Source organism: Limulus polyphemus, unplaced genomic scaffold (assembly GCF_000517525.1).
Source record: "Limulus polyphemus unplaced genomic scaffold, Limulus_polyphemus-2.1.2 Scaffold626, whole genome shotgun sequence".
NCBI classification, from domain to species: domain Eukaryota; kingdom Metazoa; phylum Arthropoda; class Merostomata; order Xiphosura; family Limulidae; genus Limulus; species Limulus polyphemus.
This window is the reverse complement of record NW_013666236.1, coordinates 398,349-410,779: the sequence shown is the minus strand read 5'-3', so window position 1 is coordinate 410,779 and position 12,431 is coordinate 398,349. Positions and strand designations below refer to the sequence as shown.

Sequence of the window (12,431 nt, the reverse complement as noted above, 5' to 3'; positions counted from 1 at the left end):
AATACACAGTAATTTCACAATCAGTACGTCATTTTACGCTTAACTACTTTTATAATACACGCTATAAATCACTACGATTCACAATCTCGATAACAAAACACACACTAGCTCGAAACGGAATCGTGAATTACCCGGAACTCTCTTCATTCAATCATTCCCGCAGGCTTTCACTGCCAGGCTTATATACTAAAGAAGGGGGCGTCCCGAATATACTGGGGCCTCCCCGATCATTCATGATCATTCGAGAAATTCATCACGTGTCATCAGCGTCACGTGACTTCAGCTGTCGTAGCAATATGTTTATATCGTTGATTATTAAAATATTTATTGTGAAATGTTTATATGTTTATATCAATGAATATTGAAATAATTGTTAGGAAGTGTTTATATGTTTATACCAATGAACTGAGGAGATTTAAAAACAAATTTTTTAACAATTACAAATATTAAAAATGTTTGTTTATTTTTTCGAAATATATGCCTGTGGCAATATAAAGATTGAAAATGCATAATAATATAATTATTCATGTCCACTGGGCTTGATTATTTACATACCATTTTATTTTACATTTTAGTTTTTAATTGAAAAGAAATAAGTAACATGGGACATAAAAACATCTCACTTAATACGTATGTATAAACAACGTGAGAAAATTAAATTCGTCAAATGATTGATGGGATTTGAAAACGAAATACAATTGTAAAATTATTGTGTTACCAGTTATGAATATAGACAGTGTTTCTGTTTGTGTCCTAAATATGTCAGTAATGATTGAAAGTACACAGACTATATGTATACCCATGTAATGAAAGAGGAAACTGGATAAATCCCATCACTACCCCTAGTGGCTAATTCCACTGGTTGATCTTTATTTAGCCATCCCTGGAACTATGAAATCTATGCATTTTAAAAGTAACTAACTTCTTGACACATTTCGAACCATACCCAGCTGATTAAACCATATTATTTAACAGGTTCGAATGTAAAATTAAGCATAAGTTGAGTTAGAAGACAAAGAAACTTCTCTCAAATTATAGTAGAATATATCTGGTTAACGTAAAAGCAGGATCGGTAGTTATAAAATTCATAAATTTGTGTTTTTACTGCTATTACTATAATGCTTAAATTAATAATCATGTGTTGTTAAAATCGCTTAAGTCTTGAGCTATTTCAGTGATAATTACGGTGTTAAATTTACTCGTCGTCAAAGTAACGAAACCGGATTACGGTTGACTTTTTTACACGTGCTTGTTATAATCGCCCAAAGCAGGATCTTAATGGTGTGCTTTGAGCATAGTGTACTTAACTTGTGGCCTCTGTTTTAGCATATACACGTGATATGATGTTCTAATTGGTTTTAACTTCGTGTTGTAAACAAGGTAATACCTTTAAATCGTTCAATATGATAATAATAATATATATAAGCTTTAGCTAAGTTCATTCCCTATTTTAAAGATGTGTAACTCGGCGTTTTGTCTAATTACTTTTATCAATTATTCTATTTCTTTTAGACTAGGTATATATTTAAACATCTGATGACCAGAAAGATTATATAACAGCAGTTTTATTTTAGTGTATAATACAGTGAAGGTTATCCTGGTTCTTTACCGTACAGACTTTGACTATAACAAGTTCACATTGATTTCATCCTTGTTATTTCAGGATTCAGGAAGTGGTGGTTTCTTTAGGCGTGGAGACATATATTTTGAAGATTTTGAAGAAGTAAGTATTTTTAACTATTTGCATGAATATATTGAAGATGTGCTCTTTTTTGTTTACCGTATTTTTTCACATCATTCAGAAACTTATGACTTTTTTGTGATTCATCAAGATTACATTACAGAAATTAAATAACAATAATTTAATAATTTAAGTTAATAAGTTGTTGTACCAATGTATTCTAGAAATATAAACTAGATTTTATTCTTGTGTCTTTTTTTACATTTCTGTTTCAAGGTTGGAACTACTTTATAGGTACATTTTCATTATTTGCAGCCCCCAGTGGCACATTGTATGTCTGCGGACTTACAATGCTAGAATCCGAGTTTCGATACCCGTGCTGGGCAGAGCACATATAGCCCATAGTGTAGCTTTGTGCTTAATTACAAACAAACAAACATTATTTGCAAATTTGTCTGAAAAGGATTTTTAGATTTAAACAGTCGTTCTTCAATACGTAAAGGGCTTTGACATAACAAACACAAATACGTTAATAATAATATTGAAATATCATAGACCAAATTTCGAGCTGGGTACTTGATTCAAATCAGCGATGTTCTCCTCTGACTACAACAACAGAAACACGAAACATTGCGTCCAATAAATAATTTCGTTAAAGATTCTAGAACCACATCTATTCGTTCTTTTGATCTTATACAACTGATGATCAATAACTCTCGTCTATTATCAGTTGATTATTCAATTTACCTCAGTTTTGGACTAATCAGAATATCGGAAAAAATCAGGAATTGATTTGTACTAACATAATTTCTGAGGCATGTTATGTAAGTAATATTAATTCTAATCTTAAACACTCAATCTAGCTGATGAACTAACTATCAACGGCTAGAATCCAGAAACCTGTCTAGTGTCTTAGTTATTTGCAGTCAGTGCTATAAGTACCAGAGATCCATGTAATAGTAATGAAGTGGAGCTGTTCGAATAAATAATGCTGCATGCGATATTCAGACATTCACCAGCTAGTAGTAAGTTAGTCCCTTTCGGTTGGAGCTGACCGGTCTGGTGGTGTACTATGTACAGAAAAATTGATAACAAGAAGAAAAAAACAGTCACATTCTTTGTAGGTATTTTATCCTATGTAACTTACCGCTTTATGCTGGCAAAGCGTGGTATGTTGGTAAGTGCTTTGCGTGATATTATATCGTAATAAGACTTGTAACGAATTTTTATAACGGGTTGCTAATAAGGATAAACTCTTTGTGCGTCTCACGCCACTACCCACAAAGCTCAATATCAGAGCTCATCAGGGTCGGCTGGGAACGCAACACACAACGTCTCTTAGTATTCTGCTTTCTCAGTAATGGCAGATAACTTCCTGAAATACATTAGGGAAAAAAAAGTTATTTGGATTTTACTTGTGCTACTTAAAGAGAAATGAAAACACGTCCACTTTCTGTGAGGTTCAACCATTTTCTTTGTTCCATGTTTTCCAGTCAGCTTACTTTGTACTTTGCACTTCTGTTCATTGATCCATTGAAATCAAATTTACTGTCTTATATAAGCCAAGAGCTGCCCGGAAATTATCCTAAGAGCAACATTATGTAGTGAAACTGGAACCAAAGAATACACGTGAAATGTGTAAAATACATAACTGAAAAACATAATCTGAGAAGATATATTATTTCGTCTTGATAACTATAAAATATAAAAGAGAAGCACGGAGATGTGGGGAAATCATTTTTAAAGTACTCCACTCAGTTACAAATTTCAATTAACGTCAGACTTGCATAACATATAACGTTGTCGGCAATGGATATGGTAAATATAATTGGTTGGAATACTATTCTTTTACACTTTTCCAATTCCTCAAAATCCACATGAGATTAGATAAAGAAAGTAGTGTTTAAAAATATAATAGGCCTAATACTAATGTCTTATAACACGTATAATAGTTGAATCACTTCTTTAGTTTACAAGAGGAAAACGACCTATTGTAATATTGAGCGCAATGTGTAAGTAAACATTCAACTTTCCTTTAAGAAATGTTAACTTTAGAGTGCGATCATTAAATTATTATAAAACATAAAAAGTGAGTTTACTTTGTGTATTTTAGCTCTTACTAGACAATGTACAAGGAATAAAATATAAGCCGTCGATAACAGCTGATAACCAAGAGTTGAGTACGAAAATATAGCGTTTGAAATCTTTTGAATGGAATTGAAATACAAATGCAACATGAAACCCCTCTATCACGTATCCCTAATTTTTCTTGCTATAATTTCAGTTTTACGAAAGAATTAAACATTCAAGAAGTAGGTTTCATTTGTCAAATGTTGTTTTGTATTAATAATAAGTGATATTATAGGTTTTGAAATAACTTGTGTGTCACAACAGAAATGGTTAATTCTGTTTGACAATTCCTTTTAGCTGTCTGATTTTGAAGAAGAAGACGCTACGTTATCTAGTGGAGAGGGAAGCGCAGCTGACTCTCAAGGCTAGTCATTTCTTTAATATTTTAATAAAACTTTGAACTTAACCTGCAATGACACATATTCGGTTGTCTTAACACAAGAACTTTGTACAATACAAAAGATTGAAAACAGACTTTCAATCTGAAAAAAACCGTTATCACTGAATTTTATTGGCCTTGAAGAGTAATTACAGATCCGAAAAAGTTTGGTAATTACCAAACCGAGGCCAATTTCATTCAAACAAAGTACTTCTATATTACTTTCCTCAAATTGTATGCCTGCTATTTTAATTTGCATATATACATTTTCTTCAGTGGACCTAAAAATGTGTGAGAAAAATCACGTTAACTGCACATGATTTTCTTTCTTTTGTTTTCAAATTTCCCAATTTCTGATTCAAAATCAGAGACGAATAAAGATATTGGTTTCTAATGCTTCGCCAGCTTTCGGCTTCTAAACCGTAAATTTTCTACAGTACAATTTCACATTCCTACAACACATTGATAGTACACATAAATAACAATTATATCATATTTACTCTATTACAAGGTTGAGGGTGTGAACATTTATTAAGGCAACAAACCTGTTTACTGGTTATAGTAGTAAGATTATTGTATAAACAATGCTGCATTGACTATAAATTGTTCGCCAATTGTGTTGCAGTTTTTATCAAGGTAATGTTATTAACATTGGAAGCAGTAACGTGAACAGAGTGACTTCACATATCTTTATTACACAATGTGTTTGTAATTTTAAAAACTTCTGAATGAATAACAGCTACACATCTAATATTTTCAACAACAACAAAAACTGTGAAACGTAGCGATAAAAACAACGATTAAAGATGTTGATACACCACAGATTTAGTCCATACTTTAAAGATTCTTGGTAATTCTGATAATATAGAATTAATCCACGCTTGTGATAGACCAACCCTTTTGGTTAAATCACAAATAATCCTGAATTCGAGCTATAACAACCCTTTAATTAAGTCATGGATAGTCAAGGTAGACCAGTCCTGTATTTAAGTCATGGATAATCCGCTATTCATATTAGACCAGCGCTGTGGTAAAAGTTTCGGATAACCCTGTGTTTAAGTAAAAAATAATCCAGTATTCATGCTAGACCAATCCTATGGTAAAGTCATGGATAATCCTGCATTCATGATTGACCTACCTTCTTGGTTAATTCATGAACGAAGTTACACTTATAATACACCTATATGTCTGGGTTAAGGCATTAATAAGTACAATGTTATGAAAAACCGATCATGTATATTAAGTTAATATTAAGCAACACTTATGATAAAAATACCGCGTTTAATCATGTTACAGTCAAATTTGTCAGCTGGGAGAAAACTAAACACAAACTCTTAGTCTCAATTTTACATTTTAACCATTCGAAAGTTGTAACTGCTTGACCAGAATTATTGAGCATTAAGCTTTTTGTTATATATTACAGACTGCATATGAAAGAGCATAAAGCTTTGTGTTGTGAATTACAGGCTGCATATGAAAGAGCATAAAGCTTTGTGTTGTCAATTACAGACTGCATATGAAAGAGCATAAAGCGTTGTGTTGTGAATTATAGACTGTATGTAAAAGAGCATTAGGCGTTGTGTTATGAATTACAGACTGTATATGAATAGCACAGTGAAATTTTGAGTGAAGACTAACTAATCCATTGTTTCATGTTATAAGTGTTGAACCTGAGCACCAGAATAGAATATAACAGCACCGAGTCACGAGCAGTTCTATACTTCAGTTACAGTTTTTGAATGTGAATAAACAATAAAGTATGTCCCACAGTGACGTAATACGATTAGAATACACTCATTTATATTGTTCAAAGTGATTGGATTTTTAGAAGTCTCATTCGTATTTTGTGTGTGTGCATTTATAATTTAAATATTTCATGAAGAATACCATTGAGATGATAAATATTTGTAATAATACTTTTTTCTTCTCTACGCTACCACCTGAACTGGACACTTACGTAAGCATTTTAATGTGTTTTTCTAACCCTAATAAAATATAGAAAAATAACCGTATGTAGTACATAGTACTTCCGTTATACGTCAGTGAGTAGTATATAATTGAGATATAGTATATATATATATATATGAAATAGTATATAATTTAACAAAATAGATCTCTCAGAATTTATCTCGTCGATCTTTACAGAACACTTAATGATTTTCGTATCAATAAAATTAACATTTGAGAAACTCCACTTTTTTAGTAGGAAATTTTAAGATCCGTGTTTTACATTAACACTTAAATAAATGTTTAAGCTATGATTTACTTTAGTAATATTACACTTTTCCTATCGTTCTTTACAGAACATTAGTAACTTCTATTTTTTTATTGAAACTGTTTTAATCAAATGAAACAAATAGAACAGCAACAATAAGAAGGATTTGGCATTAATTTCACATTCCAGTTATTCTTATTATTTCCTTATATATCGTTTTCGCAAAACTAAAAATCGACAAATTAATTTTTCAAGCGCAAATCTACACAATAAGCTCTCTGCAATTTGTCCACCATAAAGATCTAACACAGAATTTTAGTATTCTAAGCCCTCAACATTATCGCCAGGTGGTTAGGGCGCTCGACTAGCAATTTGTGGGTCGAGGGTTCGATTTCCCGTCACACCAAACATGCTCGCCCTTTCAGCAGGGGGCGTTATAATGTGACGTTGGTAAAAAGAGTAGCCCAAGAGTTGGCGGTGGGTGGTGATGACTAGTTGCCTTCCCTCTAGTCTTACACTGCTAAATTAGGGACGGCTAGCGCAGATAGCCCTCGTGTAGCTTTGCGCGAAATTCAAAGGAAACAAACAAACCTTATCGCTAATCCATCGGGGCTTGCACAAGTGGAATATCAAAAACTGAATGATTTTCTTAGATTTATTCACGTTGGGTTAAACGATTTATTTAAGCATTACTGTTTAACTGGAAAGACAAATTGATGTTAAATTAAATGTTTTATTCGTGTTAAATTCCACAACGATTTACTTCTTTCTAAACAGATTTACTAACATTTGAATTAAAGAAACTAGACCGCGAAAGTGAACAAAACAATAAATTCACGTAAAATAGAATACTGTGAAATGTCTTAAAAGCCTTTCTGTTTTTAGCATTACTTTTTCTAACGGAAACTTAATGTATAATTTTAGATCCTCCTCCACCTCTTATCACCCCTCCACCTCCAGAACCAGCTATTGGAGGTATGTTTTTTGTAATTTTTGTTATAATTTCAATGTTCTATAAAAAAGTACTAAATGTGTATACTTAAAACTAATAAGTTTAATCGTTAGCCAATAAAGTTCCATCGGAACAAAAATAAATATAGGGTTTGAAAGTTGATTTACAATATTTTCAAAATGAGCACTTTACTGTATTCTGTGATCCCCTTAAAAAACATTGCCCCGCATGGCCAGGTAGTTAGGGGCGCTCGACTCGCAATCTGAGGGTCGCGGTTCGAATCCCTCTCACACCAAACATGCTCGCCCTTTCAGCCGTGGGGGCGTTATAAGTGACGGTCAATCCCACTATTCGTTGGTAAAAGAGTAGCCCAAGAGTTGGCGGTGGGTGGTGATGACTAGCTGCCTTCCCTCTAGTCTTACACTGCTAAATTAGGAACGGCTAGCGCAGATAGCCCTCGTGTAGCTTTGCGCGAAATTCATAAACAAACAAGCAATAAAAACATTAGAGTGAACATGTTTGTTGATATTTTTATAGCAAAAATAATTTTAATGTCTACATTCAAAACCCGGTGTTGACTGTCAGCTATGTCTCAGTGTTTTGATTTGGTTAGTGACATCAAATATTAAACATTGGTTATATCTCAATGGTTTGATTTTGTTAGTGGCATAAGCTGTCCAACCATTTTTAAAAATTAATATTAAATAATGATTATTAAAGTCGTTGGAATTGTTTAATTACGTAAAATATTGATCATTGGATATGCCTCAGTGGTTACGTGTTAGTGACTTCAGCCAATAAATACTGTTAGGCGTTTTCCAGGTTTTTAACTGTTGAGATCCGATATGGGGTTCATATCTTAGAAGTTCACGTTAAAAGTGTTATCCAGTATATGTTTTTAGACATCTTTGTAAATGTCTAAAACGTACCAATATCCAGTTAACACAATTATTACGGTATACGAAAATCTAATAGGAAAGTTTCTACCTAGTATTTTGTATCAACAATCTTTAGTAAAAAAAAAAATGCAAAGATTCGTATATAAATGGAAAATAAAGAACATAATAATATATTTCACTATGAGCTGCGAAAACATGGTGAGATGATTTAACTTTCACCATGATGTAAATCTAAATTACAGAAACTGGACGACTGGGGCCTCCAGGACAAAAGGGAGAAACTGGACAAGATGGACTAACTGGTCAGAAGGTGAGTGGTCACAGGAATAGGTGGAACGATGGTCACACCCACTGTGAGGTTGCACCATGTCAAAACTACCAAGTGCTATTAAGTTTCCTACCCATTTCTACCTTGTTTCCTTACTTTTTGGTGCTGCCATTTTTACTTTCTAATGTTTTTATTTTTTAATTTTATATTTCTATCATACCATTTCTTGGTGCTATGTATCGAGAATGACTGAGTTCTAGGCCTATCCTTCTCGTAGCTTTTCTTAGAGCTTCTCTCGGCATTTCCTGGCTTTTGCTGATATCTTTGCTATAGTTTTTTCTTCTATCTAGCCAGGGTTGCAGCCTTTTCTTTGGCTGGATTAATGGCTGAGGCTTGTTTCGCATATTCAGTATTACTGTTTCTAACCTTATTTATATTCTCGCAGTAATGTTCTTTTCGCTGGTACAAAGACTTTTCAAGGTTATCAACATAGATTTTCTTCTTTTCTCTTGTTTTGTTTTCTAGAAAGGCATATTTAAAAAATCGCACTTTTCAAGTACAACCTTAGATGTCAATCGGTCACACTTAGTTTGAAAACAATGCAAAGGTAGATTATACAACTTATCGTTCTTGTTCTTAAGTCCAGAGCAATCGAGCAAAGCCGTGTCTGAGTTCGGCAATGGTAGCGTTCTTTCTCTCGTACGAGACTCATGTCTTAAGCAGCGACTGCTATGATAGAATTGCTTTGTCTAACACAGAACCATTGAGTCGGATGTATAGAACTGAAAAATTCGCTTTTAAAAGTTTGATCATAGCTCGAACCTAGATATAGAGAATCTACGTAGTCCACGTTTTATCTAGCTGATACAGCTGCAGGCTGTTTACGTAAAGCGCGTACATAAGCAATTGTGCACCCGCATGTGATATTAGGACGGGTTGTTACTTGGAAACTCACAGATCGTGCTCATAATCATAGAATATGTCTACTATTGTACTCTTCGCTCATTAGTAGTGTTGCAAAATGATTATTGTTATTACTTATTATTACCAAGGTTATAAGTAAAACTAACAAAACCATTTTTAGTCAAGATAGCGTAATTCTGTCATGCGCATTTAGGTTTGAATAAGGTGAAGGCAGGATAGAGTTATGCCTTTCCAACAACTTTAGTCAATCAATCAGCCATATTGACAAATTTGTGGTTTTGGGAAATTTTCTTTTCACTCTACCGACTTTCTCAAATGCTTTGGTGGCTTGTTACTCTGCCATTGGTTGCTTATTACTCAGCCCTCTGTGTAAAGTGCTTATAAAGTTTTGTTTACACGCTGTTTGCGGTGTGTTTGAGATTTTAATTTGTATTGCATATCTTGCTCATTCCTACTATAAGTACTACCGTACTTTGATATGATTTGAGTTAGCTGCTTTAAGAATATTTCTCTATATGTCTTTCCGGATAATATACATAGAATTAAAACGAGCGCTATCTATTGAGTAATTGTCGAATTAACCCATTTGAAAATAAATAATTAACAATACGCAGCGTTTGGTGGATAATTTTTATGGATCAGTCCTGTGTCCTTTTTTAGTTTAGTGCAACTGATTATTGTCATCTCTTTTATATTCTGTGTTGAAGGTGTTTTAACACTTTTTTTGTGTTGTGCATTCTAGAATTATACGAACTCCTGGTCAGAGAAGCACGGAGAGTTTGAAGTTCACCTGCCTTGTCGGAAATGTATTATAATAAAGACAAGAGAGAGGAGCTGAAGTTTCATTCATAGACTTATGTTTACTTTATTTATTTTTTAGGGTGAGCCCGGAAGAGTGGTCACAGTTCATCCTCCTGTCGTAGCCACAGTTGCCACCAAAGGAGAGAAGGGAGAACGTGGAGACATTGGGTTACCTGGTCCGCGTGGACTAAAGGGTGATAAAGTAAGTTTACCTGCTTCATGTGGACTGAAAAGCGACAATGTAAGTCTGCCTGGTCTGGTTCAGTCCTTTTGGACTGAAGAGTAGATAACAAGGTAAGTCTGTCTCATTTGGTTGGAATGAAGGGTGACAATGTAACTCTGCCTGATCTGTTTGGAATAAAGTGATAAAGTAAGGCTGCCTGATTCATGAGCACTAAAAGTTGGCAAGGTAAGCCTGCCTAGTCCGTTTGGACTGAAGGGTGACAAGGTACGTTTATATAATCCACGTGTGCTGAAGGCTAACAAGGTAAGTTTATATAATCCACGTGTACTGAAGGTTAACAAGGTAATCTGCCTGATTCGTTTGGACTGAAGGTTAACAAAGTAAGCCTGCCTGATCCATTTGGACTGAAGGGTGACAAGTTAAGTCTATCTGCTCCACATGTACTTAAGGTTAACAAGGTAATAAACCTGGTGGCAAGTGGAGTGATTAGTAACAAGGTAAATAAATATACATGGCCTGCCTGGACCTGAATAAACCTTCATTACAGTTTGAAAGGCACTTCATATTTTCTCATATTTCTTTTGTTTTTGTGGTTGTCTCCCGAAGGAACAGCGATAAATTTACGGACTTACAAATCTAAAATCCACGGTTCGATTCCCCGCGGTGGACACAGCATATAGCCCAACATGGCTCTGCTCTATAAAACAAAAACAAAAGTTTGTTTAAATTGAGGACCGGCTACACAAAACCATATTTGCATAAACACAGCGCCATAAAGCTGTCAGTAATGTTATACATCCTGTGTTTTATTTTTTAGTATGTTTTAGTTTATTTGTCTATATATTTTTAACCTTAACATACAAGGTTATTTGTGAGATACATGTTCTACCTGGTTTTTTATACGGTACCCTCTACCAGTTTTTTGCATTGTATTTTAGATGAAACTACTGTTCCTGTACACAGAACATATGTGTAATATTTACGAAATTCAATTGTTTATATGCTATAAGCGAAAACAGTTTTTGTAATACTAAAACCACTTATCGAACTGATAAATAATTTTGCCATACATGTGATGTTTTCGAGTTGGACGAGCCTGGTCAAGAGGTTAACATTGAGTTTAGTATCGGAGGTTAAAATTAATATTTATTCAGTTCCAGGAGTCGCCCAAAATCCTTGTGGCAGCGGTTGAAAATTAGAACGGCTACACCTGAATCCTAGGGGTTTCTGATCTGAATGTTTAGTTTAGCTTATCTGCATACAAGTTACCGTTCAGGCTGAAAGTTCCAAATCCATTCCTTCGAGTTACTATCAATATATTCTTGTGAATGTTTACATCTTTCATTTCATTAAAACGTGTATATAATAAAGTCATAAACGCTCTCTTGATGTTTCCAGTCTCAGAATACTGCCTATCAACACATTCTTGTGAATGTTTACAGCTTTCGTTAAAAGTATTAGTAGAATCAAGTCATAAATGCTCTCTTGATGTTTCCGGTATTATTCTTAATGAAATATCGTGCAGTTAAGAAATTACCAACATTGTCAATTGTTTTCAATAATAAAGAAAAAACAAGAGTTGCAAACGATAAACAAACTAATTTATATAACAGTTTTGGGGCTTGTGTGCCAAAAATATCAACCCGAATTGGAAATTTTAAGACATTCTTGCTGACGTAATTAAGAATGTTTAACAATGTAATATAGTCAATGCTTTTGACAGTTTTTAGCAAGATTTTCACCTCTCGGTGTACAATAGACTACCTGAACTAATCCACTACATCGCTTAGGATACCAATTATTACTGATAACTGTAATAAAGGACATTGTATAGACAAGTTATTGGAGTACTGATTACACTCTGATCAGTAATATGTCCAATCATGGCCTAGTGGTTAGCGTGATCAGACTTTGAATCAGAGGGTTTATTATTCGCGACCAGTTGCTAGGCACTTTGAAACTGAAAGTGTTTTATAAGTGTAACAGTCAAGTCTCACT

At 33.9% G+C, this 12,431-nt stretch overlaps 1 protein-coding gene across 3 annotated transcripts in view; it reads left to right on the top strand.

Annotated features, from left to right (window-relative positions):
* LOC106459553 (collagen alpha-1(I) chain-like) overlaps positions 1–12,431 on the top strand; it is a 112,150-nt gene that overhangs the window by 50,275 nt on the left and 49,444 nt on the right. For 2 of the 3 annotated variants that reach the window (XM_022386058.1, XM_022386059.1), the window contains exons 2-6: positions 1,664–1,723; positions 4,109–4,175; positions 7,330–7,380; positions 8,499–8,566; positions 10,329–10,451. In XM_022386058.1, coding sequence (XP_022241766.1) covers positions 1,664–1,723; positions 4,109–4,175; positions 7,330–7,380; positions 8,499–8,566; positions 10,329–10,451 — 369 coding nt within the window. The remainder of the gene's footprint in view (positions 1–1,663; positions 1,724–4,108; positions 4,176–7,329; positions 7,381–8,498; positions 8,567–10,328; positions 10,452–12,431) is intronic. The other variant, XM_022386060.1, reaches the window with a different exon arrangement.